Raw genomic sequence first — 27,794 nt, 5'->3', positions numbered from 1 at the left:
TGGGTCAGTTAGTGTCATCTGGAAGCGTAGAGGTTGCCAGTTCGATCCCTAGTCAGGTCACATACAGAAGACCAAAATTCCTGTCTCTCTGTCCCTTCCTCTCTCACTAAAATCAATAAATTAGAAAAAAAAATGTGGAGAAATAGATGGGCACACAACCTAATCAACAGTTCAAAGGCTATAGAGATGTTTACCTGAAACCATACGAAATGCTCGGAATAGGTAAAACCAGAGGCAGAAAGTAGACTGTGGGTTCCTAGGACCGCAGGGGAAGAGCCCCAAACCCCACACAGGGCCATGACCCACACTCACTGACCAGGCACTCCAGGAGCGAGGCCAGGCACCTGTGGGCACTTAGGAGAATTCTCCATCCTGTCACCCAGCCAGAGGCCACGGGAACAGGAGACCCCAAACCCAAGGGAAGTTCATACGTTTACCGGCTAGTGACGGGACCCTGGGCAACCCACCCCATTTCTGCTTACCTTCTAAATAATGCAATAAAGCCAGTATGGTTCCATGTTATCCACAAGGTTTTTGTCAAGGCAAGTAAGGACCTGGCCACCTCTGGAGGTGTGGAAGAGGGGAGTTTTCTGAATCCCGCACTGTCTCCTCAGCAGGACAAGCCGTTTGTGGGGCTGCGAGGAGCGGGCTTCCTGCCTGCCACAGGGTCCGCGGTGTGGGGTGGGGGTGGGGGAAGAGGGAGACCGTGAGGGCCAGTGTCTGTTCCCACTGCTCTCGCCACATTCCTCAGACAACGTGCCGCGCCCAGCAGAGACAAGGGGTAAAAACTCTTTATTAAGGCACGCGAGCAGGGAGAGTCCTGGGACAGTGCTTCTAGGTGAAGAGTAAGTCTACAGACACAATTTTAGAACAAGAGCCATCTCCTTGTGTTACGCCCCCCTTTCCCAGGACGTCTGTGGAAAGAAGGCCCTTCCTGTGCCCGAGCCTGCCCCGTGCGTGCTGGTCTCCCGAGAGGGCGAGGGAGGTCGTGGAGGCCCCGCTGCACCACACCCCAGCCCTGACCCAACCCGACATGTCCCACGGGCAGCTGCTCTGTAGTGCCAACAGCAGCAGTCCCTGCAGGCCCCCTGTGACCTCGCAGCGGTGGCCATGGTCGTTCCTGAGCCCCGGGCAGACAGCCACTGTCCAGAGGTGGACTTCTTGGTAATGCCAGCAGGCTGGGTCTGGACTCCTCCACACAGGTAGGTCAGACCCCTCAACAGCTCCAGGGCAGCAAACGGCCACCTGGTCCCAGTGACAACCACTCTGTCTTGAGACCCAAGGGGCAGGTCCGGGGAAGGGGCCTCTACTGGACCCTGCCCTCATCGGTTCTGAGGACAGAAGGAGCGGGTGTGTCCAGGCTGGTGGCAAACACTGCATTTCCGTGGCTTCCTGGCCGTGGACCCAGGGTCTGAGGGACCGGCCCGGGCTCCTCTGCTTCTGGAGTCCGGTCTACGGGCTCTCCCTCGGCCTCCTGGCCAGGGCGGGGCTCCGGAAGTCCCTGTGGGGAGAGCAGGGGAAGTCTGAGTTTAGACAGACACGCCACGGTGGACGGAAGCAAAGGCCACCGTGTTGGGTGAAGGGTGTCCTCCAAGCCCTGTGGAGTCGCCCCCAGGCCAGGCCGGGCGCCTTCACACTGTGCCCAGTGTCGCCTTCTGAACCTGGAACTCCCGAAGGCCTCGCCTGACCAGCTGTCCTGGTCAAGAGGGCACTGTTGTCACTTCGTAGGCGCCCTCTCCTGCCCAAGTGGACACCACGCAAGCAGCTGGCCTGAGGTCACGTGGTGAGGCAGCCAAGACCAGTGAGCCTGTGAGCCACAGCTGCTCCCCGCCGTCCACGCTGAGAGACTCGAGCTCTGATCCTTCCAGTTCTCACACTACCTCTTAGTACCGGCTGCCTGTCCATCACTGACCCGCTGCCCTGGAGCCGACGCCGCTTCCTTTCAGGGGGAGGCGAGCGGCCCTTGCGTGTCCGAACGACCACCTCCCCACTGCAGCTGGGAGCCCGTCACAGCGGGCAGTGTCCAGCCCCCTCTGCCACTGCCCGCCGGCCCCACACTCTGACTGAGCCTTGTGGATTCTCCCTGTAGGTGTGTGTGAGGGCCAGTCCGAGACTAAACTCCTCTACAAGGACATGCGCGGACAAAGACAGGCAGGTGCCCATCTTGCTGAGCAAACTGAGGCCGAGAGGCCGTGTCATCTGTTCAATGGTGGACAGACGGGGCTTTGGAACAAGCTCCGTACGACGAAGCTCCCACTAGGCCATTTGGGCGTTCTGACATTTCATTAGCTTTTGCTGTGGACCGTAATGGGCAGGGACCGTTTCCAAGTGCCCTCAGATCCCTCACCTAGCTCGGTCCCAGGCCCAGGTGCCAGCCCTCACACACCCACTGATGCCAGACCCGGCTGTGTGCGCAACCTTGGCTGGGTCCCTAGACATCACCGGGGTAGTTTCTCCACCTGAACAGAAGAGGCTGAGGATGACTTCACAGGGTGCACAGAGGCTCCTGGAGCACAGGGCAGCGGGGTCAGGCCGAGCTACTTTCAGGGGCTGTGTCACCGTGTGACCCTGAGCAAAGTCACTGCGTTTGTTGGGGCCTCACCTTCCTCATTTGTAGAGTTGTGATCACCTGCTTACTGAATGAAAATGGGTGATGCCTGTCTAGTCTCCTTAGCTGGTGCAGGCACATAGCGAGCTAGGGGACTCACGGTCGCCACCCTCTCTGGTTTGGAACAAAGATGGTGCCATTCACTACCTTGCCGAGAGCAGCAGCGTGGAGACCCCCGTGCCCTCACACGCCCATGGCTGCACCACCTGCTGCCTTTGGTCTCGGGAGGGATGGGCCAGCCCCACCCGCCCCAGGGCTGCCGGGGGCGCCTGCTGCTCACCTGGGGCCATGTTCTCGTCCACCCACTGGAAGAAGCCGCACTGCTGCTCCCTGGGCTTGGCGCACGTGTGGAACTGGCGGCCCTTGTTGGGGCCATCCTTCTGCACAGTCCGTGTGACAGTGGCCTGGTTACACAGGCAGGACGCGCTGCCACCAGAGTCATCTCCAGGGTCACCAAGCCCTCCTGGGGGGTTCTCTGGCCCTGGTGGGTACCCCAGCGAGCGGCCTGGGGGTCCTGATGCAGAAGAAGGGGTCCTCCCTGCTCCCGGATGGCCGCTGTCGGCCCACAGGAAGAAGCTGCAGCTGCTGGTGTGGCACTTATAGAACTGCCGGCCCTGGTTGGGGCCCTCCTTGCGGACAGTGAGCAGCACGGCCTCCTGGCCGCAGTTGCAGGTCACAGAGTTGCTTTCAGCAGCACCGGTGGGGGGTGGCTTATTCTGCCAGGTGTCAGGAGGCCGGGGGTGGCTCTGACGGCTGCTGTCCATTCTGTCCATTCTGTTTAGTGACTGGCTAGCCTGCAGGTGGCCGGAGGGCTGGCTGGCGGGCTGACCAGCTCTGGGGGGGCCCTGGGAAAACCTCAGTCCCAAGATCTCCCTCAAGGTCTCATCACATCCGCCGATGCAGCCCACAAATTCAAGAGGCATGGTCGGGGGAAGGCTACCGCGTTTGAACTTGAACTTCAACCTAATGGGGCGAGAAGATGGGGAAAGATATTCACTACCACGTACAGAGTCTTCCCCTCGGTCCACAGAGGGCTGCACGTGCAGGGCTCCCCTTGGCATCCCCCCTCCAGCGTTCACGAGCGCACAGAGTGGGGGATGAAGCCACAACCCCGTGAGTCACAATATAGAAGCCTCTGAAAGCCTCACTCCCACAGACCAGGGGAGGTCAACGTTATTTTGTAACAATGCTGAGAAGTCTGCTGTGCTCTTATTTTTCCAGGTGTGTGCAGCAGTTTTCCAGGAACCTGCCCCGAGGCTGGCTTTCAACCTACAAAGGCACTGGGCAGGGGCAGGCCTGCAGAGCCAGCGCACAACCCCCCAAGGGGCCTGGGGACCCAAGCACTTGAGGGTCCCACCCGCCTCACCTGTACACGGGGTGTGGCTGGCACACAGGACACACGCTGCCATCCCTGCTGGCCTCCAGCACAGAGTCGGGGAACCACATGACTGACCGACACTCCGGGAACCCTGAGCAGCTGAGGTAGAACCTGCGGGCAGGGGACCAGGTCAGGCAAGAGCCACCAAACCACAGCAGTCCCAGGCTGTCCCCATCCGGCAAGGAAACTCGTCTTCCGCTGAGTGAAGACGTTCACTTGTCTGGAACACACGTGAGACAGTCACTGGCAATGAAGTCACGGAGAAACACTAGCCCGTGTTGACTTCCCAGCTCCCGAAAGTGTAAACTGCGGCAGCGGACTCTGCTCTCTGCCAGAGGACAGCCAACCACCTGCAGACGCCCAGACCACTGCCACCGCCACCGCCACCGGTCTGCCAACACCCAGACCACGCCACCGCCACCGCCGCCGGTCTGCCAACACCCAGACCACGCCACCGCCACCGCCGCCGGTCTGCCAACACCCAGACCACGCCACTGCCACCGCCACCGCCGCCGGTCTGCCAACACCCAGACCACGCCACCGCCACCGGTCTGCCAACACCCAGACCACGCCACCGCCACCACCACTGCCGCCGCCGGTCTGCCAACACCCAGACCACGCCACCGCCACCGCCGCCGGTCTGCCAACACCCAGACCATGGCACCGCCACCGCCGCCGGTCTGCCAACACCCAGACCACGGCACCGCCACCGCCGCCGGTCTGCCAACACCCGGACCACACCACCGCCACCGCCGCCGGTCTGCCAACACCCAGACCACGGCACCGCCACGCGCCGAGGGTGCTGTCAGACTCTGTGCTGAGGGCCTGCCCTCATCGACCACTCCCTCACGCCACCATCGGCTTACCCTGGAGCAAACTGAGACCTGGGCAGTCGGCGAGCTGGGACCAGAACCCTGTCTGGTGAAAGCCTTTGTTTATTTTTACAATTGAGAGGAAGGGAGACAGAGACAGACTCCCACACGCGCCTCAATCAAATCCACCCAGCAACCCCCATTAAGGGCCCATGCTCCAGTCAACCGAGCTATCCTCAGCGCCTAGGGCCAACGCTCAAACCTACTGAGCCACTGGCTGTGGGAGGGGAAGAGAGAGAGAAGGGGGAGAGGGAGGGGAAGAGAAGCAGATGGTCACTTCTCATGTGCACCCTGACCAGGAATCACTGGGGATCAAACCCAGGGTGTCCATATGCTGGGCCAACACTCTTATCTACTGAACCAACTGGCCAGGACCAAAAGCAAGTACTTTTTTTTATATTCCATGATTATTAATCCACTTCCCAATAGGTGGCAAAGAAAACACCGTCAAGAGCATTTAAAGTACTTACACGTGGCCTGATCAGGTGGTGGCGCAGTGGATAGAGCATCGGACTGGGATGCAGAGGACCCAGGTTCGAGACCCTGAGGTCACCAGCTTGAGCATGGGCTCATCTGGTTTGAGCAAAAAGCTCACCAGCTTGGATCCAAGGTCGCTGGCTCAAGCAAGGGATTACTCGGTCTGCTGAAGGCCCGCGGTCAAGGCACATATGAGAAAGCAATCAGGGAACCACTAAGGTGCTGCAACAAAAAACTGATGATTGATGCTTCTCATCTCTCCGTTCCTGTCTGTCTGTCCCTGTCTATCCCTCTCTCTGACTCTCTGTCTCAAAAACTAAATAAATAAAGCACTTACACGTGGCCCTCAGGGACGAGGCCACACCCCAGTGGCGCTGGCTGATGCGTTTGTGGGCACCACGTGCCCTCCCCATGCGGTGAGGCTGGGCCACTGGCCTCTAGTTTCTGAGGTCCAGGGAAACCACTTGCTCATGTGACGGCACAGAGGTGACCCCTGCTGCAGCCAGGGGGGCCGCAGGACAGAGAACTGTGACGACTGGATTCAATGCCCTCCCCACTCCCCAGGGCGGCCAGCTCTGGACGGGCCACCTCAGTCCACTCCCTCGCTGCACGCTTTAGAAGACGAGTGAAAACGCATGCCCCGTGGGTGGTTATGGAATCGAACAATATCATGTCTGCCGAGCACCCTGCATCCTGCCAGCCACAGGGATGGCACACGATCAACGACGGGGACACCAGCACCCCCATGCCCGCCATGGCTTCCCTCAGCACTGGCTGGACACCTCGGCCAGGCGGCCACCCGAGCCTCGGGGTAAGCGGCCCACTCTGAGAGGATGCACTGGCAATAAAGAGGGATTTAAGATGTTCAGACCCAATTCCAAGTCAAAACCAGGAGAGGTGAGACGGTGGTTTGATCACCTCTACTGTCCGAGGCCAGCACTCCACCCTTGACTCTCCCACTGCACCCCGCCGGCCCCATAGCTGTGACCCAGTGGGCAAGCACCCGCTTTGGCACACAGAGCCTGCATGTCATAGAAGCGGGATTTGCACCCAGACCCACTAGCGTCTGAAGCTCGTGCTTCCCCCCATTCTGCACCTGGTGAGTGGGTGTGGTCCATGGGGACACCACTCAGTGCCCCCCCCCCGCTCCCACAACCCCTCCCCCCAGTGCCGTCAGCTCCTGTTCCATCTCCAGTGTCTAGTGCGGGGGGCAGGTGACAGCAGGCTGCCTGTCAGTGACAACACCAGTGAAGTGACTAGGCCAGGCGGGAGCTGTCTGGCCAGCCGGCAGGTGTGAGGAGAGCAAAGCTGGCACCAGCTGGGCACTGACCCGCCACTCCTCTTGGTCTTGAGGACCATGTCCTTGTTGCACTGCGGGCACTTCCTGACAGGGTCTGGTGTCACCGGGTAGATGGCTTCTTGCTGGGCCACCTCTGCCCTTTCTCCAAAATACTGGGACAAGGCCTCGTCCAACCTGAAGAGACAGCAAAGCATTCGCAACATGCTTGTGTGCACACATATGTGTGCGTGACCCGGGGACCAGCCGGCTGGTCAGCCACAGGCAACAAGGCGGACAGAGGGCGGCACTGGCTGAGCGGCCCCGGCCCCGGCGTCTCCGGGCAGAACTGGGCCGGCGGTTCTGCTTCACCATGGCCTCATGCTGGACAGAGCGGCACAGGGTCCAGGCACGCACTCCTTGAGGCCTGTCCGGGTTTAAGTGTAAGCCAGCTCATGCCTTTTTCAAAACTGGCACGGGGTAGAAAATGCTCCTAACAAAACGTGCGTGTGCTGCTTGCTAGTGGCCCCTCCAAACGCCCCAGAGAAGAGGTGGGCCCACGGCAGCTCTTGGCTTCACTGATACGGGGCTGTGCTGCCTACTGATTCCAGAAACAACTAAAACCGGAGAAGAGCATCTCTAGAGCCAGCAGTCCAGAATGACTGGACCAGACCTGTCCGGTTCTATACGGACAGCTCCACGGAAAGGGGCGAACAACTCGGCAGGGAAGCCCGAGGGGGAAGGTGAGCTGGCCTGGCAGGGACGGGACCGCCCCGGGGCAGGGTCACGAGGACCACCTGGACGGGACCGCCCAGGGGCAGGGTCACGAGGACCACCTGGACGGGACCGCCCGAGGGGCAGGGTCACGAGGACCACCTGGACGGGACCGCCCGAGGGGCAGGGTCACGAGGTACCACCTGGACGGGACCGCCCGAGGGGCAGGCTCACGAGGACCACCTGGACGGGACCGCCCGGGGGCAGGGTTACGAGGACCACCTGGCTTCTGCCGAGTCACCCCCAGGCTGCCTGCTCCTCGGGGACCCAGCCCGCCTGCAGAGAGCAGGGCCTGGCACTCACTTCTGGGCTTTGGTCACTGCTTCGACGAACACTTTCTTGTACTTCTGGACCTGCTCCCTCAGGACCACGGACTTATCCCTCTTCCCCTCACAGATCAGCTTCAGATTGGCTTCCAGCTCCGCCCGGAGGTCCGGCTTGGACATCTCATAGCCCATGGAGTCGTAACCTGCCGCAGAAAGGGCAGCGTCCTGTCGGCCCAAACCTGAGCGATGCCCCTCCCCCAATGACTCAGCGCACGCTCCTCCCTCCTCACCTTCCACGAGTCCCATGCCCAGATGCCCGGGGAGAAACCGTTTGTCCGGGGTGAGTCCCACGTACATCCGGGCTTTGATGGTCTCGATGTGCTCTGCATGAGTGGCGTCAGTACCTGAAAGCCGCCCTGGTCACTCGGGTTAATGCAGACCCTCCCCCCAGGTGCCCGGGGGCTCCTTCCTGAGTGGGTTTCCTGTGCTCGCTAAGACACCCCCATTCACATTGACACACAGTCTCAATAGTCCTACCCGTACTCAACGGCTTCTATAATTCCTTATAAATTTCAGTGGGCCCCTGACCTGTGGTGGCACAGTGGATTAAGCATTGACATTGAATGCTGATGTCACCAGTTCAAAACCCTGGGCTTGCCCAGTCAAGGAGTACATGAGAAAAGAAGCAACTACTATGAGTTGATGCTTCCTGCTGCCCCCCCTCCACCTTTCTCTCTCTCTCTCTAATCAATAAAATCTAAAAAAATTTCAATGGGCCACCTGGTCAATGGGACACTCTGGGGCTGTGTCTGAGAATTTGCATTTGTCCTTCTGGTCCCTTTTTTACTCCAAAGGGCAGTTACTTATCCTCCAAAAACAGTATCAGCTAACCCAACCCTCCTAGTCAAACAGAGGACCCAAACACATTGTCAGCTTTTGAGCTCTTCTCTCCCCGAATCAAGTTATTTAGAATCCTGACTACTGGCCAATACCATGAACACAGAACAAATGTCTTTTCCCAAAAGCTAGACCTAACTTTTATGTGTGCTGGGAAACCAACAACTGCATGACTCACTTGACTGCGGTGGTCTCCACCCCAACCCGCAGAACTCGGGGGCACTGTGTGGACGGTGCAGAGCAGGGTCAGAGCAGTGGCTGCACACTTGTTTGGACTGACGTCTTAATAACTCACACACTTTCTGACCTTAGCTTAAGATTTTTTTTTTTTTACAGAGACAGAGAGAGAGTCAGAGAGAGGGATAGACAGGGACAGACAGGAACAGAGAGAGATGAGAAGCATCAATCATCAGTTTTTCGTTGCAACACCTTAGTTGTTCATTGATTGCTTTCTCATATGTGCCTTGACCACAGGCCTTCAGCAGACCGAGTAACCCCTTGCTCGAGCCAGCAACCTTGGGTCCAAGCTGGTGAGCCTTGCTCAAACCAGATGAGCCTGCGCTCAAGCTGGCGACCTCGGGGTCTCGAACCTGGGTCCTCCGCATCCCAGTCCAACGCTCTATCCACTGTGCCACCGCCTGGTCAGGCTAGCTTAAGATCTTAACTTCGGTAAGCCTCGCTTCGGCTATACAGTGGGGTCCAGAACGTCACCCCACGAGAGCTGTCGTGCTCAGAGCCTGTAGTTGCTGCGACAACGAGCTACTGACCGATGCCATGCTTTTCCATGAGGGCAATCAGGTCGGCTTCAGTGAGCAGCTGAGGCGGGCTGGTCTCCCCATCCACCATCTCCACAGTGCTGGGCTGGAAGCAGGAGCCTCGCTCATAGACAGGCAGGGTCTGCAGAGAGCAGAGAAGCGTCGGCTAACTCACTCCGCCAGGGCCCTCAGGCCAGACAACCTCCAGTTCAAAGGACACACCCCGGCCCGTCCAGTGGTCCTGGGGCTGGGAATGCGACTGTCTCCCCTTCTCTGAGGCCCGTGAGCGAGATGTGGGTTCTGACCTCTGAGCGGACCTAAGCTGGATCACCTTGTCACTCCAGCGGTCATACGGGTACACATCCAGATAGTTTCGGGCCAGAATCATAAGACCATGGGCCACAAAGCGCTCCTGAGAGATGTCAATCTCCACGGTGGTCTCCTGCCCCTGAGCATCCTGGGAGCAGCAAGCCAGGAAATGGCGAACGATAAACTCGTACAGTCGCTGTTCATCTCCCTGTGAAGAAGAGAAAGTCTGAAACTCCCTCCAGAATAATACTGCTCAGGGATCTCAGTGTCACCGGTAGTGTCACCTGGTTTAGGCCACCTTTCAGTGCACAGTTCTGCACAGAACCGGGCCAGGGCGCCTGGAGCCCCTGCACTAGCATGGAGTGAGTGCCAGGCTGCTCCACCTGTCCAGCTTCAGGCTGATCCACGTCACAACTCGAACCAGGCAAAGATAAGCGAGGGAGTCATGCTGCCCTGAAGACCGGGAAGGGATTCTTTTGCTGTGAGCCCAGTGCAAGGAGAAACCACGGTGAAGGCAGAGAGGTTCTCAAGACTCCCCTTGTGCAGGAGACAGACAGAAAACGTGCCTCCAGCAGCCTCAGACCAACGTCACACAGGGGTCACGGCCACTGTCCACCAGTTCAGGAGTCAAGCATTTGGTGAGGCTCAGTCTATAAATCAAAGGCCCATAAGATGTTCATACCTCTACCCACTAATTCTCCTTCTAAGAACATATTCAAAGGAACTAAGGAAAGATCTGCACTAATATTTATGCATACAAATGTTAACTTTAGTATATAATGTATCAAAAAGATGAAAACAATTCTTCAAAAAACAGATTTGGCAAAATAAATGATGGCACACCTAGGTAACCATGAAAATATTTTAGCATATGCGGAAATAGAAAGTGAAAAAAAGTACTTTACGAAATTTATTTAAAGTTATGATTGTAGTCTAAGAACATCGTATACATGCGTAGAAAAGGTAGTTCTCAGTAGAAGGTAAGATTAGAGGCAATTTTTTTCTTTCTTACAATCTTGTGTTTTCTAAATTGTCTAAAATGAACATGCATTACTTTTAAAATCAGAAACAAAGAAAGGAAGAGGAGGAAGAGGACGATGACCACCAGAATTGACTACCCACAGACGTCCAGCAAGCCTCCCGAGCCCGGGCCCCGTGGAGCTCACCCCGCTGAGAAGTGCTAAGTGTGCACCCGGCTGGGACCGGAGGGACAGGAGGGCGAGGTGGACGTTTGGGGAAGATGAACAGGTTCCTCCAGGTGACAAGGGGAGGAGGCCAGGGGCCGTGTGCGTGGGAGGCCGTGTGGGGGTCAGAGTGGGGTGGTGGGGCCAGCGAGGCAGCGGGGGGAGCCGCCGTGGGGGGCTTCCCAGAGAGCAGACCGCAGTCTTCCAGGAGGCCGGCCGAAGACTGTGAAAGGGAGCATTCTGACACTGACATCTCTCCTGAGACGGGAAGGAGGTTTCTAACTCACTCAGTCCCTACAGTGAGAGCCGCAGAGTGGATGCATAGCTCACTGCTGACCCCCCGCCTCCCGCTGGGTTCCAGAGCACAGCGGGGCCAGACTAACCTGCAAGCTGCTGGTATACTTGGTGGGGTGGATGGGAGGGTGAGCCTGGTCAGACTTGTTCCCGTTGCGTGGGGTGGGGCCGCCCCGCTCCAGAATGCTCCGGGCAAAGGAGCCCCAGCGTGGATCCGGAGTCTGCTGCTCCACCAGGGCGGTCAGGTCCAAGTCTCTGGGGAAGATGGTTGTTTCCGTTCTGGGGTAGCTGATGTACCTGAATTGAGACCAGAAACAAGCAAACAAAAAACCAGAACAAAAAGTTAATCTATAAACACTGAATTAGATTGAAAACACCCACCACACACTCACCTACCCCAGCCACCTCCAATGAAGGCAACCCTGGTGACCCACACTGAGAACAGTCCTGAGCTGTGCCCCCCGCGTGGGGCAAGGAGCCGCAGGCTCTCCGCCAGGGCACACAAAGAAGCCGAAGGACAGACGACGGGACGGCCGTACCGGGCCCTGCCCACAGCCCCGCTCGGCCAGAGCGGGTGGCCTGGCGCCGTGCCGGGGCTGCCCAGCCTCGGTCACCCGGCAGAACAAGCCCAGGGGAGCCCCGCGGCCGACAGCTACGACATGGGGTGCTCCTAGCACTTCCCTCATGCACAGAAACGGCAGTGCTGCCCAGCAGCGTACAATGCACCCACATATAATTAACTCTTTTCTTAGCCACTTAAAAACACATTGAGAAAGTTTGCACTTTTTTTCACGCGAGGCTTGGAAACCCGGTGTGAATTTCCCACTCAAGCACATCCCGATTCAGACAACCCAGACCTCCAGTTCTCTGCAGTCAGCTGTAGCGTGTGGCGGCCACCACGGCTGTGTGGTCAGTCCCTGGATGACACAGGTGCTCACAGCCCGAGACAGGACGATGGACAACAGCCCAACATCCCCTCCAGGTGCTGCTGCCCAGCCACCAGGGGGCGCTGCTGAGGCCCCAGGCCAGGACTGGGGTCTAACGCTGTGGGCCCTTGGCTTAGAACAGATTTTGAAATTTTCCCATGATCAGGAAAGAGAAATCAATGTCAAAATTCTTCTGAGTCAGAGCTCAGGTGACATCTAGACTCTGCGTTTCCCCATAAGCTGTTTCTAACTGTCCCACGCTGACAGCCTGAGGGTCTGCCCCCGCCATGGACTGTTTACCCGTGGGTGTAGAGCTTCTCGGCGATCCTCATGGTCTCCTTGGCGTTTATCCTCAGCTTCCGAGACACCAGCTTCTCAAGCTCCTGTGAGAAGTGTGCACAGGCGCGTCAGGGCGCAGTGCGGGCGGGGCACGCACGATAGCCCCACACAACTCATCTCCGAACTGCCTGGCCTGTCACTGCAGCTGCTGCCACACAGAAGGCGAGGGGACCCGCTGAGGAGAGGGCTCTGGGCCTGCGCCCGCAGCTCTCAGATCCTGAGTGCAGAAGAAGCAGGGCTCACCTGGGAAGCCAGCCGGATGCTGCGCCCTGAGCACCAGGGGTTCCGACAGGAGGGCAGGAAAGGGGCCGGAACTGTGCGGTTATTTTGTTTGTTTGGTTTTTTTAAATTTTTATTTATTCATTTTAGAGAAGAGAGAGAGAGAGAGAAAGAAAGGGGGGGAGGAGCAGGAAGCATCAGCTCCCATATGTGCCTTGACCAGGCAGGCCCAGGGTTTTGAACCGGCAACCTCAGCATTCCAGGTCAACGCTTTATCCACTGTGCCACCACAGGTCAGGTGACTGTGTTTTTTGTTTTTGTTTTTGTTTTTGTATTTTTCTGAAGCTGGAAACGGGGAGAGACAGTCAGACAGACTCCTGCATGCGCCCGACCGGGATCCACCCGGCACACCCACCAGGGGCAACACTCTGCCCCACCAGAGCCACCGTAGTGCCTGGGGCAGAGGCCAAGGAGCCATCCCCAGCGCCCAGGCCATCTTTGCTCCAATGGAGCCTCGGCTGCGGGAGGGGAAGAGAGAGACAGAGAGGAAAGAGGGGGGGTGGAGAAGCAAATGGGCGCCTCTCCTATGTGCCCTGGCCGGGAATCGAACCTGGGTCCCCCGCACGCCAGGCCAACGCTCTACCGCTGAGCCAACCAGCCAGGGCCCGACTGTGTGTTTTTAACAAGCATCTAATACGCTGATTCTAACACAGGCAGTCTGAGAACCACAGTTTGGGGACACCACCCAAGCCCCAGTAAATTCCCCTGAAGGACGAATGCCATTCATCCAGGCCTCTGGGAAGATAAAGCTCTTCTCTCCTTGGTGACATCCCAACAATGCCTGGCTGCATGGCAGAGTGTATTCAACCAGCAAGAAACGAAGAACTGTGTCTGCCGTGTGAGATCAGTCGTGAGCTGTCCTGTCATCCCTCGGCACACCCAGGTCCACTGCAGTGCCCCCTGGCCCCTGCACACTCTGCATGTCCCGCCTCGAGCCAGCCTCGACAGGACACGTGCTCGGGACCGTCCTGCACAGTGGGGACTAGGAGGAAGCGCCCCAGCGTGCTTTACTCAGACTGGACAGGACACGTGCTCAGGACCGTCCTGCACAGTGGGGACTAGGAGGAAGCGCCCCAACATGGTTTACTCAGACTGGACAGGACACGTGCTCGGAACCGTCCTGCACAGTGGGGACTAGGAGGAAGCGCCCCAACGTGGTTTACTCAGACTGGACAGGACACGTGCTCGGAACCGTCCTGCACAGTGGGGACTAGGAGGAAGCGCCCCAACGTGGTTTACTCAGACTGGACAGGACACGTGCTCGGAACCGTCCTGCACAGTGGGGACTAGGAGGAAGCGCCCCAGCGTGGTTTACTCAGACTGGACAGGACACGTGCTCGGAACCGTCCTGCACAGTGGGGACTAGGAGGAAGCGCCCCAGCGTGGTTTACTCAGACTGGACAGGACACGTGCTCGGAACCGTCCTGCACAGTGGGGACTAGGAGGAAGCGCCCCAGCGTGGTTTACTCAGACTTGCGCTCCCACGGGCGGCTCTTCTCAGGGTCAGAACTTTGACCCTGTTCCAGAGCAGGCTCACAAGGCAGGTGTTGGTTTGTTTACAGACAGACAGGAGCGAGATGAGAAGCACGAACTCATAGTTGCAGCACCTTAGTTGTTGACTGCTTTCTCATATGTGCCTTGACTGGGGGGCTCCAACCAAGCCAGGGACCCCTCAAGCCAGCGACCTTGGGATTAAAGCCAGTAAGTAACCTCTGGGTGACCATACAGTCATGTCTATGGTCCCACACTCAATCTGGTGACCCTACGCTCAAGCTGGCATCACCGCGCTCAAACTGGCGACTTTGGGGTTTCGAACCTGGGTCCTCAGCATCCCAGACTGACACTCCATCCAGTGTGCTATCACCTGATTAGGCTCATAAAGCAGATATTTAAATGTTTACACAGATGATGCAGAAACATTTTAAAAAGTCCTTCGCTGGAAAAAACAAACTATTCCAATTACAACTCTGGGAAAAGTCAGCACATAAAAAAATAGGAAGAGGCTCTGGCCAGGTGGATCAGTGGACAGCGTCATCCTGGCATGCCAAGGTCACAGGTTTGAGCCTCGGTCAGGGCACATACGAGAAGCAACCAATGGCTGCACATCTAAGTGGAACAACAAGTTGGTGCTTCCCCCTCTCTCTCCAATCAATGGGAACAGTAAATAAAAAATAGTAAGAGAGCCTGACCTGTGGTGGCGCAGTGGATGAGGCATCGACCTGGAATGCTGAGGTCGATGGTTCAATACCCTGCACTTGCCTGGTCTAGGGCACATATGGGAGTTGAAGCTTCCTGCTCCTCCCCCTTTCTCTCTCTCTCTCTCTCTCCCCTCTCAAAATGAAAAAAAAAACAAAACTAAAAATATAGTAAGAGAAAACACCAAAGTTTTATCAGTGATTATGCAAGAATGGTGAGGTGATGAATGATTTATCCTCTTTTGTTGTGTCTCAAACCCCACATAAAGCAGTTATGTTGCATTAATAAGTTTATAAGGCCTGACCTGTGGTGGCGCAGTGGATAAAAGCGTCGACCTGGAAATGCTGAGGTCGCCGGTTCGAAACCCTGGGCTTGCTTGGTCAAGGCACATATGGGAGTTGATGCTTCCAGCTCCTCCCCCCTTCTCTCTATCTCTCCTCTCTCTCTCCCTCTGTCTCTCCCTTTCCTCTCTAAAATGAATAAATAAATAAATAAAATTAAAAAAAAAAAAAATAAGTTTATAAAAAGCACCAAGGCCAAGCAGGCCCATGTTTTGGAGTCTCTGTTTTCCAAGAGCTTTCCTGTGTGGCCCTGTGAAGGGTGATGTCACCCGGCCATCGTCTGAAGCAGAACTCTGGTCCCAAAACCAGGAAGCCAGAGGCTGGTGCCACACCTCCAGAACATACCACAGTGTCCAGCGCTTGAGGCCTCCACTTGCTCTTTGGCTTAGAAGTGACCTCCACCACGGTCGCCCTGGGGTCCTAGGATCCAAGCACAGCAGAGGTCACCCTGGATCACCGCCACCGTCGCAGAGCCCCTCCCCCCGGGCAAACGCTCCATGTGACATGGCCGCAGCCCCCCATGCGGGAGATGCCGTCACCGCCTCTTCTCTCAGCCCAAGGCACCGAGGGGCAACTTCATAAGCCTTTATGTGCCTCGTCTGGGCCCACGAAACAACAGCCTGTGTATCTCCTAAGTAGTTTCCTGTCTCACATTCAGGGTGTTACTTTCTTTTTTATTTCTTGATAATACGAAGTTAGAAATAGGAGAAACTATATAATACAAGCTGAAGAACTCTAATCTTTAGACCAACATCACACTTTTAAGAGACTCCCCATGGGCCTGGCCGGGTAGCTCAGTTGGTTAGAGTGCAGTCTTGATAACACCAAGGTTGTGGTTTCAATCCCAGTCAGGGCACATACAAGAATGGACCAATGAGTGCACAGATAAGTGGAACAAATCAGTGCTTCTCTCTCCTCTCCTCTCTCACAAGTCAATTTAAAATTAGAGAAAAGACAGACTCCGCCTGACCAGGCGGTGCACAGTGGGTGGAGTGTCGGCCGGGATGCTGAGGACCGAGCTTGAGTCCCCCAGGTGCCGGCCTGAGCACTGGCTCTCTCGAGCTTCCGCGCCTGCAAATGCGGGAACGACACCACACGCACAGGCGCCACCAGGGGCACAGGAGACCCAGGGGTGAACACGCAGTGCGCCTGGCGGGCAGCAGGTGCTGACGGTCACGACTGCCCCTAGCAAATCAATACTGAGCCTGCCAGCGGGCCCATCAAGCCCAGAGCTTCGTCTCACACAGTGGCCACTGTGGCAGCCCCAGGGTGAGGACGGGCGACGCTGGGCTGACGGGCAGGAGGCAGCACCGCAGTGGACAGTCGGTCTGGGGGATGCCGCGGGGCCCGACCGGCCTGGGGCCTCTGCACACGCTGCTCTCCGTGCGGACATCTCTTCCCAGGCCTCCTAGGCTGCCTGCTGCTCATCACTCGGGCCCTCACTCCAGTGTCGGCCCTGAGATGCCCTCAGGCCACCGTACCTGGCACAGACCCCTCCCACACCCCTGCCCGGCCACTGTCTACCTTTACCCTCCTTCTACTTCCTGCTGTTTATCACTGCTCACTTGATTGTGACTTTCTTTTTTTGTGTGTGTGTATTTTTCTGAAGCTGGAAACGGGGAGAGACAGTCAGACAGACTCCCACATGCGCCCGACCGGGATCCACCCAGCATGCCCACCAGGGGCGACGCTCTGCCCACCAGGGGGCGATGCTCTGCCCCTCCGGGGCGTTGCTCTGCTGCGACCAGAGCCACTCTAGCGCCTGGGGCAGAGGCCAAGGAGCCATCCCCAGCGCCCGGGCCATCTTTGCTCCAATGGAGCCTCGCTGTGGGAGGGGAAGAGAGAGACAGAGAGGAAGGAGAGGGGGAGGGGTGGAGAAGCAGATGGGCGCTTCTCCTGTGTGCCCTGGCCGGGAATCGAACCCGGGACTTCTGCACGCCAGGCTGACGCTCTACCACTGAGCCAACCGGCCAGGGCCAACTTTCCTCTTTTTAGACGCCACCTGGCCAACGGCAGAGGGCTGGCCGGATGCTGTCCACACTCCTTCCAGCTCTAATCGAGGGCCTAACCTGGTCCAGCTGGTCCTTATTAATTACTAATGACAGGGCTCTGCTTCAGGGAAGGATTTCAGCTTCTGTATGTTTCTTACAACTGCTGGTTTTACACAGAAGTTCTACAGATCGTTTTCTTCCACAGTGTCCCATGCTGTTCTCATGGGGTTCTCCTCCTACTTGTCTCCAAGAAGGGTTACCCTGAGACGCACCCTGAACGCCACAGCTCGGTGGGGAACGCGTCGGGATCACCTCTGACCACGGAGGGCGCGGCCTGGGAGCTCACAGCGCAGGGCACTCCTCACCTCCATGCACAGCTGATAGAGGACGAGACATGCCGTGTGGTTGAAGAGACGATGCCTCTTCCAGCTGAATTCGACGACGCCATCGCTGTGGTCGTGAGTTACTGTCAGGAAACAAACAGGACGGCGTGACTCAGGGAGCCGCGTGACTTGACAGACGAGCACAGGCGTGTCACAGCGAAAGTCAAAGGAACATGAAACAGAGCAGGCACTGAGGAGCCTGTAGGTGGACTCTGAACACTGAAACAGGGCGGCATGAAGGGCAGCAATACTAGAAACAACACAAACAACAACAAAATCAAACATTTACTGGTGCTGCTGACGCCCCTGACGCCCTGGTATTCTTGGCCCTTAGGTTCCAGATCACAACAAGCCCCAGCCCTACCTTTAATTTTGTGGAAGATTTCTGGCACAAAAGCCTGTATGGCTTTAAACCTCTCCACCACGAAGCCCAGCGTCGGGAACTGGCAGCTGCCATAACTGATCAGCTGCTCTGCCAGCACCTCGGGGAAGATCTTCTGAAGCCTCAGGGTCTGAAACCTGGTGAAGGCAGCCCCTGGGAGGCAAGCAAGGGCAGGAGGGACAAGAAGATGACAGGCCACAAGGTCAGAGCCGGCCTCGCATATTCACACAGAGACCTCACTTCTGGTCCCACAACCCAGCACCCGGTGGCCATGCGGGTGCCCCAGGAGTCCGCGCGGCTGCTCACCGATCCTGAGGTCCAGCTCCTGCCGCACGTCCACCGCATCGCTCACTCTCTGGTCCGGCTCGGCCAGGTTTTCACAGGCCGCCCGGACGGCTCGGGGCGTGATCTCAGAGAAGCGGGCTCTGAACACCTGCAAAGTGGGCTTCACTGCGGAACAGAGTCACTGGGGTCAAAGTCAGGTCACACTGCCCTCTTGTCGTAAAGGGCTCGCTTAGCTCTGGCCAAGCAGGGCAGTTGGTTAGAGCACCATTCCAACACACCAAAGCTGGGGGTTTAATCCCCAGGGAGGGCACATATAAGAATCAACCGATGAATGCATACCACAAATCAATGTTTCTCTCTCTCCTCCTCCACTTCCTCTCCCTAAAGTCAATTAAAAAAATAAAAACAAATAAAGGGCTTATTTGTCTTTTTAAACTTTTTTTTTTTTTTTTTTTTTTAATTTTAGAGAGAGGACGGAGAGAGAGGGAGAGACAGGAGCATCAATCTGTTCCTGTGCGTGCTCTGACTGGGAATCGAATTGTCAACCTCCGGGCTTCGGAATGAGGCTCTAACCAACCAAGCCATCCGGTCAGGGCGGGGCTCACTTTTCTTAACCCACCCTGGACAACAGGTAAACAGTTCAAGAAACTGAGAGATACCCAATTTTACTGACTAGGTTAAAAGTACAACATGCTCTCTAAGAGGAAACTTCATGTATAACTGCCAAACTAAGTGTTGTCAGAAATAAAGTCGGGCTAGATTTAGCTATTAACTAAAACTCTGGGTGAGCCTTTTAACACTTTAATCTCACTTGTTCTCTTAGACCTTTTGGGGGGAAAAAAAGAAGTATATTAAAAATGGCGGAGCCTGACCAGGCGGTGGCGCAGTGGATAGAGCATCGGACTGGGATGCGGAGGACTCAGGTTCAAGAACCCGAGGTCACCAGCTTGAATGTGGGCTCATCTGGTTTGAACAAAGCTCACCAGCTTGGACCCAAGTCCAAGGGGTCTGAAACCTGGTCCAAGGTTGCTGGCTCGAGCAAGGGGTCACTTGGTCTGCTGAAGGCCCAAGGTCAAGGCACATATGAGAAAGCAATCAATGAACAACTAAAGTTGTCACGAGGAAAAACTGATGATTGATGCTTCTCATCTCTCTCTGTTCCTGTCTGTCTGTCCCTGTCTTTCCCTCTCTCTGTCTCTGTAAAAAAAAAAAAAAAAAAAGGTGGAGTTTCATGCCCTGTCATGGAAGTAACATAGGACATACACACTGTCCCTGAAAGTTAATGTGTTTAAATTCCTAGGAGTCCTTAGAACTTCAAACTCAAAAATGCTTAGGGAAAAATGGCAACCCGCATCTTTGAAGCCTGAGATCGGCCTGCACATCACCTCCTCTGTGTCACTTTATGTTATAAAACATTAACCCTGGTAAGCATCATTTAGTCTACCTCAACAATTATTTATTAATGTTCAGGAGATAAAATTAATATAGAAGATTTAAAAAATGGAATCTTGCACACATGAAAATTACATAACAATAAGTTTATAATTTTTTTAAAAGTAAAAGCAAACCAAAACCAAAACCAATGAAATATTCTAGAATTAATCTTCATAATTCACCTACAGTGCTCGCTTCGGCAGCACATATACATAATTCACCTACAGTGTATACATTCTTTTGTCAACAGTCGATAGCTAATTAGAAAAAAATAGGAAATCACGTCTCCCTGTTCGCAAGGCACTGGCAATCTGCTTGGACCTAGCACACAGTAAGCCCCATGCTAGGGGACCCAGGCCACCTGCTGGCTCTTGCGGTCCTCACAGCGCTCTGGGGATGGGGTCTGACCCACCCGATGTCCCAGGGGCTCAGTGACCTCTTCCAGGACACACAGCCCCCGAGAGTGGCAGGTGGATGCAGGAGGGGCGTCTGCCGAGGGACTGGGGCACGCCACGCACACGTACGTGCGTACGTGCGTGAGAACGAGCTCTGTACGTGGCCCCAAGCACAGACAGGCGGCGGCGGGGCGGCACGTACCGGCCTTGCACACGTGGATGATCTCAAAGCCAATGTTTTCGCCTTCTCGGTCGCAGTCCGTCCAGATCACCAGCGCCTGGCACTGCCGAGTCTCTCGCTCCAGCGTTTTCTGGAGTTCCCGACGGGAAAAGACAGTGAGAGCACAGTCTGCGAGCTACCGCTTCACACGCTACACGGAACAGGGCTGGCTGAACGTGGATCAGGTTCTCGGGGTATGCCAATTTGGTGAGAAAGAAACCAGAGAGAACTATTCTCATCGGTCCTAACATGGTAAAGAAACTAGTGCAACCCACCAGCTTAAAATACAGACCCGTTAACGAGCTTGCAGGAGACTGAGGGTTCACCGGAACCAGACCAGCGTGAAGGAAAGTAAAACTCAGCTCTAACGCCCACGTGTAACTCGAGTGGGTCTGGTTATGTTCTGGTTTAAAAAATAAATATTGGCCCTGGCCGGTTGGCTCAGCGATAGAGTGTCGGCCTGGCGTGCGGGGGACCTGGGTTTGATTCCCGGCCAGGGCACACAGGAGAAGCGCCCATTTGCTTCTCCACCCCTCCGCCGCGCCTTCCTCTCTGTCTCTCTCTTCCCCTCCCGCAGCCAAGGCTCCATTGGAGCAAAGATGGCCCGGGCGCTGGGGATGGCTCTGTGGCCTCTGCCCCAGGCGCTAGAGTGGCTCTGGTCGCAACATGGCGACACCCAGGAGGGTCGCAACATGGCGACGCCCAGGATGGGCAGAGCGTCGCCCCCTGGTGGGCGTGCCGGGTGGATCCCGGTCGGGCGCATGCGGGAGTCTGTCTGACTGTCTCTCCCTGTTTCCAGCTTCAGAAAAATGCAAAAAAAAATAAATAAATAAACCTCAAATTGTCAATACTTATTCTATTCATATTTGAGGTTTATTTATTTTGGCTTACTTCAGCCTGACCAGGTGGCGCAGTGGATAGAGTGTCGGACTGGGATGTGGAAGACCCAGGTTCGAGACCCGAGGTCGCCAGCTTGAGCGCGGGCTCATCTGGTTTGAGCAGAGCTCACCAGCTTGGACCCAAGGTCGCTGGCTCGAGCAAGGGGTCACTTGGTCTGCTGTAGCCTCCCCCCCCCCCCCCCCCCCCCCCCGTGGTCAAGGCACATATGAGAAAGCAATCAATGAACAACTAGGGAGCCGTAACGAAGAATTGATGCTTCTCATCTCTTTCCCTTCCTGTCTGTCTGTCCCTCTCTCTGACTCTCTCTGGCTCTGCCACAAAAAAAAAAAAAGACTTCAGTTCCTTGGCCACTTAGTTTAAATGACCTTAGTTATACAATGCATAGGAATAATTTTTATTTTATTTATTCATTTTTAGAGAGGAAAGAGAAAGGAGAGAGAGAGAAGGGGTGAGGAGCTGGAAGCATCAACTCCCATATGTGCCTTAACCAGGCAAGCCTAGGGTTTTGAACTGGCGACCTCAGCATTTCCAGGTCGACGCTTTATCCACTGCGCCACCACAGGTCAGGCAGGAATAATTTTTTGAGTCTTAATACTTAGTTTGGTGGAAAATCTTATTTCTAAATTCTTTTTTTGAGAGAGAGAGGCAGGAACATCATGCTGCTCCTTTATGTGCCCTGGCCCGGGAATTGAACTGGCAACCTCCATGCTGGGAAAACGCGCCAACTAACTGAGCCATCTGGTCAGGGTTCTGTTTATTGACTGGTATTTTTAGAGAGACAGAGAGGAAAAGAGAGATAGGGGAGGGGGAAGGGAAGCATTCATTTGTTGTTCCACTCAGTTGTGCATTCATGGGTTGCTTCCCATGTGTGCCCTGACCAGGAATCGAACCCTCAGCCTTGTTGTTTCAGGACAATGCTCCCAATCGACTGAGCTAACCAGCCAGGGTCTTATTTCAAAGTTCTAATGCATTCAAATACAGGAATGACTCAGTTCACGTATTCTGCGGCTGTTCAACTGCAGGGCTGCATGTCTTTCAAAAGCCCCTACCTTGATGTCTATGAAGTTCTCCGGGCAGTACTTTTCAATTTCTGCTTCAAAGAGGACAAGGGGGTTGCAGCTCTGCCTAGAAAAGAAGTGAACACAGGAAAAGCCCCACCTCAGCCCGATGGGAAGTCCTCCGTGTTAACGAGAAAAACGTGCCCCAGGGCTCTCACGCAGGGGACCCTGACAGCGTCCCCCCAGAGAACAACAGAGGATCAAAAGCAAGGCTCTGACCTCTGCCCAATACACTCTCCACTTCCCACGACAGTTAACAGGAGCTGCTCAGCAGAAATTCTAGAGCCCTTTCCTGCATAACGGCAGCGGGGTAAGTGCCTCCACTGACTATGAAAAAGTCCTCATGTTGGGAAACAGAACGAAAAGTGGCTGTTTATTTTCAACATAAGGTAAAAATTCACAACAAATCAGTCAATGCTAGGTCACTGCTATGGTCTCTAGGGTTTGTCCCCTCCCTGCCCTGAGCTCATATGCTGGCATCCTAACACCAAAGTGATGGTGTCGGAAGGCGGGGTCTTCAATAGGTGTTTAGGTCATGGGGGTGGAGGCTCATGAGTGGAGTAGTGTGCTTACAAAAGAGACCCCACAAAGCTCCCTAGACCTCTCACCAGGTAAGGACTCAGTGAGAGGTCAGCAGCCTACAACCGGAAGGCCCTCGCCTGACCACACTGGCACTCTGATCTCCTACTTCCAGCCTCGAGAACTGGGAGAAGTGAATGTGTTGTGTACAAACCCCCCAGCCCATGGCATTATGTTAGAGCAGCCTGGACCAACTCAGCCGTCTTTGTGTTATAAGTTACCCAGCAAGACCAACGTGCGTCAAAACTCCTGTAATATTGTACAATCTACTGTCCTCATCTGCAACTCCCTCCCACAGGGGCTCAACTGACCATTTGCGAAACTGCATCTGGAAATCGTGGGCCAGCAAGTGTCCAGAAACGGAAGTCATTACCATGGTGACACTCTAAACAACAAAACTTGAGTTAGTCTTTCAGGAACTATGTTTTGCCAAATCATTCAAATAAAAGGGAGAAACTTCTATCAAATTAAGAAAAACAAAAACAAAAAAAGGGCCTGGCCTGTGGTGACATAGTGGATAGAGCATCGACTCAGAACGCTGAGGTCGCCAGTTTAAAACCCTGGGCTGCCCGGTCAAGGCACATACGAGAAGAAACTACTGCTACGAGATGGGCCCCTATTTTTTTTTTAAAAGAGACTTCCTTATAAATGATCAAATGATCACCCGTAACCAGGGATGTATAGGTCATAACAATAAGTTATTTTTAAAAGACAGTGGCGGCCCTGGCCGGTTGGCTCAGCAGTAGAGCGTCGGCCTAGCGTGCGGAGGACCCGGGTTCGATTCCCGGCCAGGGCACACAGGAGAAGCGCCCATTTGCTTCTCCACCCCTCCGCCGCGCTTTCCTCTCTGTCTCTCTCTTCCCCTCCCGCAGCCAAGGCTCCATTGGAGCAAAGATGGCCCAGGCGCTGGGGATGGCTCTGTGGCCTCTGCCTCAGGCGCTAGAGTGGCTCTGGTCGCAACATGGCGACGCCCAGGATGGGCAGAGCATCGCCCCCTGGTGGGCAGAGCTTCGCCCCTGGTGGGCGTGCCGGGTGGATCCCGGTCGGGCGCATGCGGGAGTCTGTCTGACTGTCTCTCCCTGTTTCCAGCTTCAGGAAAATGAAAAAAAAAAAAAAAAAAAGACAGTGGCATATTCTACAATGGCCAGGCTAATTCTTCTTGATTAAATAATTCTAAAATACTAGCAATTTAGGGAGGATTTGTAAACAGCTGCCCTTTTTAGCCATAATTAAAAATCCAATACCACAGACCAAAATGGCACATGAACTAAAAGCACATTCAGCTCTACAGTGGAAATAACTGTGGTACCTACCTGGCCGTACAAGTGATAATCAAATTCGTAGATCTTGTTGAATTTAGAAAGTCCTTCCCTCTATAAAACAAAACAAAATAAAGAAAAATATACATTAACTACATAAAAAGGACTCCTCAGCATAAAGATCAACCAAAACCCTGCTAAGTGAGAATATTAAAAATGCAACAGTTTTCCTACAGATAAATCTAGGCCAAATTACTAACACCATGTATTAAGTGGTCCCTCAAAACACAGTTACAAGCACGTACTTGATAGAGTCCATGGAGTTACTATGTTGAAAGGTAACCTTGAGATCAGCTAACATATCTTTTTATAGATGAGAACAGACTTGTCTATGGTCACAAGAGAAATGAATGGCAGAGAATGGGTTAGGGCAGGGGTCCCCAGCCCCTGGGCCGCGGATTCCCTCTGTTACATCTGTCTAAGACTCACTCTTGACGCCTGTCTCGTAAGTTCGACAATTATATTTAAAAATACCACAGTTTTGGCCCTGGCCGGTTGGCTCAGCGGTAGAGCGTCGGCCTAGCGTGCGGAGGACCCGGGTTCGATTCCCGGCCAGGGCACACAGGAGAAGCGCCCATTTGCTTCTCCACCCCTCCGCCGCGCTTTCCTCTCTGTCTCTCTCTTCCCCTCCCGCAGCCAAGGCTCCATTGGAGCAAAGATGGCCCGGGCACTGGGGATGGCTCTGTGGCCTCTGCCTCAGGCGCTAGAGTGGCTCTGGTCGCAACATGGTGACGCCCAGGATGGGCAGAGCATCGCCCCTGGTGGGCGTGCGGGGTGGATCCCGGTCGGGCGCATGTGGGAGTCTGTCTGTCTCTCCCTGTTTCCAGCTTCAGAAAAATGAAAGAAAAAAAAAAATACCACAGTTTTTACGCCGGTCGCATAATTTTATTTTGTGCATTTATCCGTCCCACCCTAAACGCTGGTCTGTGAAAATATTTTCTGATATTAAACCGGTCCGTGGCCCAAAAAAGGTTGGGGACCACTGGGTTAGGGCACAACTCTCTGGATTTTCTCTTTCTTTACACGTTTCTACTACTTCCTGGCTATACAACTGTACCAATAAACTGGTGAATGTCAGCAAGTCATTCACCCTTCTGAACCTCATTTTATTATTGAATGAAGTTACCTTTAAGGTTCCTCTGGCTCTAAAATCCATTAACATTATGAGACCCAGTCACTCTACATAGCACTTGACTTTAGCTCCATCTACAGACAAATCAGTCCTCCCTTCCTCCCTTCCCCCCTCCCCTTCCCTCCCCTTCCCCTCTCTCTTTTTCTTTTTCTTTTAGGTGAGCAGAGGGAGATAGTAAGACACACTCCCGCATGCTCCCCAACTGGGACCACCCAGCAAACCCTGTCTGCAGCTGATGCTCTGCCCATCTGGGAACACACTTGCAACCGAGCTATTTTTAGTGCCTGAGGTGGAGACTCCAAGGAGCCATCCTCAGCGCCTGGGGCCGACCTTTGAACCAATTGAGCCACTGCTTTAGAGAGGGGGAGAGGGAGGGAGAAGCGGATGGTCGCTTTGACAGGGAATCGAACCCTGATGTCCATAAGCCAGGCGGATGCTCTACCACTGAGCCAACCAGCCAGGGCCAAAAGTTGGATTCTTACTTTACATTATACAGAAAAAATAACTCAAAATTGCTCAGTGACCTAAATACAAGAGCACAACGTTGTGCAACCATCACCTCTATGTAGTTACAGGTTATTGTTTTTTTTATCACACCAAAAGGGAACTCCGTAGCCATTAAGCACTCCCCATTTTCCACTTCTCCTAGCCTCTATTCCAACCAATAGGACTGAAGCTTTCCCCTCCAATCAAAGCTGAGCAGCTGCACCTCAGCCAATCAGAATAGCTCCATCTGACCAATCAAGCTGCGATAATTCGGAGCGCGTCTTTGCAGGAGGGAGGACTAGTCAGGAACCGCCAGGGGGACTTTTGTCTCCACAAGTCAGCTCACCCCCAGAAGGCACTTTCCCTTTCCACCTAAGATTGTGTTTCCCCACCTGGCGCTGAAGCCGAAACACATTAAGTGATGGCTTCCTGTTCTGCATTGAATAGTTTCCTTCTAGACCGCACCCCAAACCGGTGATTCCTATGTGGAACTGGCATACCAATGACTACTGGGTGACAATTGGAAGAGGCCTGACATCTTCCTCTAACCCACAAGCCTTGCACCGTGTCGCCCCTGTCGGAATGCACTTGCTTAACAGCCTGTGAGGTCAGCTGGGCTGCAGAACGCGGGGTATGTGGCGAAGAACAGGGACGGCTAGGTCACCTGGGAATGAAGGACCCAGCAGGGCTTGGATACCAAGTTCAAGGAGTTTGGTCAGTGGTTCCCAACTTAGGCGAGTCGAGGAAGACATGTTAAAATACAGATTACCCCCAGTCTTATCCTAAGGTCCATAGAATAGCCATTGCCCCAGGGGGTCCCCAGGATCAGACAAGTTTGGCAACCACTGCTGTAGGCGAGGGAGAAGGAGGATCCAAGGTTTTTTCAAGCAAGTAAGTGAAACCTCTTAACATGTTCAAGTGCCCGTCAGCCTTGCGATAAGACATGATGTCCCCCTCCAGGGGCCTCACACCAAGCACTGCTGAGAGGAGATGCGACTCCTTACCCGCCTCATGCGGCCGTTTGACAGCAGGTCGGCGATCCCCTTGGCCGCGTCGTTTTTCTCGGCCACACAGAGGACTTTCCGCACGCCTCGGAAGGCCACCTCCATGGCGGAGGTGGACAAGGTCCAGCGTCCAGATCGATGCAGACACCGGACCGCGCAGCGGGCGACAGGGAAGATCATCCCGCGTGCCTGTCCATGCTGGGGAAGTCAGAGGTGAGGGTCACCCGGTGCCCACCCTAAATTAACTAGTTCTCCGGCCGCGGCCCACGTTCTGGTCTCCTCCCCACCCCCAGCCCGACAGCCTCACGGGTTGCGGCCCACTCGCCTACAACCTTCTACCGCCGAGTTCCACTTCCGGCCGCCTTCTCGGGCCACTTCCGGTGGGAGGGAGGCCGCAGGACCGTGAACTACCACTCCCACAATGCCCCGCGCCCCGGCTCCGTCATCCTAGCGCGCTTCCGCTCTCCCTCGCCTCATTTCCTTTCCTTCCCAATAGTCGTTAGTTAATCCATTGGTCCTTGGAGGAGGCCGGTCCACAGTCCCCGCCCAGGCTTTTCTCTCTCTCTCTCTCTCTCTCTCTCTCTCTCTCTGGGTCACAATCTTTTTCGCTCTAGCGCGGAAGTGGATTCGGCCGTTTCCGGGTCACGCGGCCGCCGAGGCCACGAGTCATGTGACACCAAGATGGCGGCGCCGCTGTAACTACTTACGGGTGGTGGCGTCCGAGGATCCGCGACGGTTTCCCGTCCTCGGGCCGTGAGGGGCGGCAGCGCTGGGCTGGCCCCTGCGGCCTGTAGCTGCCCCGTGAGGCCAGCAGTTCAGGGCCCGGGGGAGGTTGCCATGACCGGTGGGATCGGGGGAACCTCGGTGACCTCGCTGTAGGTGCCTGGCGCCGGCCGCGCTGCCCGGAGGAGGAGGCGCAGGAGGAGGAGGAGCAGCGGGACGGTGCTGGCCGCCTCCCAGGTGTTGCAGACCTGCGCAGTTCGTGAGGCCTGGAGCGCGCCCCGAAGGAGAGAGGCCTCTGCGGGGGCCTGCGGCAGCTTGAGCCCCGGGGAGGG

The 27,794-nt window shown here is 55.3% G+C and overlaps 1 protein-coding gene across 4 annotated transcripts; it reads right to left on the bottom strand.

Moving 5' to 3' along the window:
* Nucleotides 1-556: 556 nt before the first annotated feature.
* TOP3A (DNA topoisomerase III alpha) lies at nt 557-27,586 on the bottom strand. 4 transcript variants are annotated; one of them, XM_066264409.1, is made up of 20 exons: nt 27,447-27,586; nt 26,740-26,937; nt 24,112-24,171; nt 23,110-23,183; nt 22,211-22,286; nt 20,244-20,352; nt 18,234-18,377; nt 17,910-18,080; nt 17,528-17,628; nt 15,517-15,591; nt 12,317-12,399; nt 11,180-11,387; nt 9,635-9,820; nt 9,316-9,445; nt 7,942-8,055; nt 7,689-7,854; nt 6,666-6,809; nt 3,975-4,097; nt 2,889-3,571; nt 557-1,501 (listed from the first exon to the last, which is right to left on the bottom strand). In XM_066264409.1, exons 2-20 carry the CDS (start codon nt 26,917-26,919, stop codon nt 1,323-1,325), a joined length of 3,006 nt encoding a protein of 1,001 aa, XP_066120506.1. In that variant the 5' UTR covers nt 26,920-26,937; nt 27,447-27,586; the 3' UTR covers nt 557-1,322. The 4 variants fall into 4 exon arrangements, with proteins under 4 accessions (XP_066120506.1, XP_066120507.1, XP_066120505.1 ...); XM_066264410.1 differs by lacking the exon at nt 27,447-27,586 and adding an exon at nt 27,072-27,392; XM_066264408.1 differs by lacking the exon at nt 27,447-27,586 and having other exon boundaries at nt 26,740-27,065.
* Between the last annotated feature and the right edge of the window lie 208 nt (nt 27,587-27,794).

This window comes from Saccopteryx bilineata, chromosome 2 (genome assembly GCF_036850765.1).
Source record: "Saccopteryx bilineata isolate mSacBil1 chromosome 2, mSacBil1_pri_phased_curated, whole genome shotgun sequence".
Classification (NCBI taxonomy): domain Eukaryota; kingdom Metazoa; phylum Chordata; class Mammalia; order Chiroptera; family Emballonuridae; genus Saccopteryx; species Saccopteryx bilineata.
The sequence above is the reverse complement of the archived record's forward strand: the minus strand, read 5'-3'. Positions and strand labels throughout refer to the sequence as shown.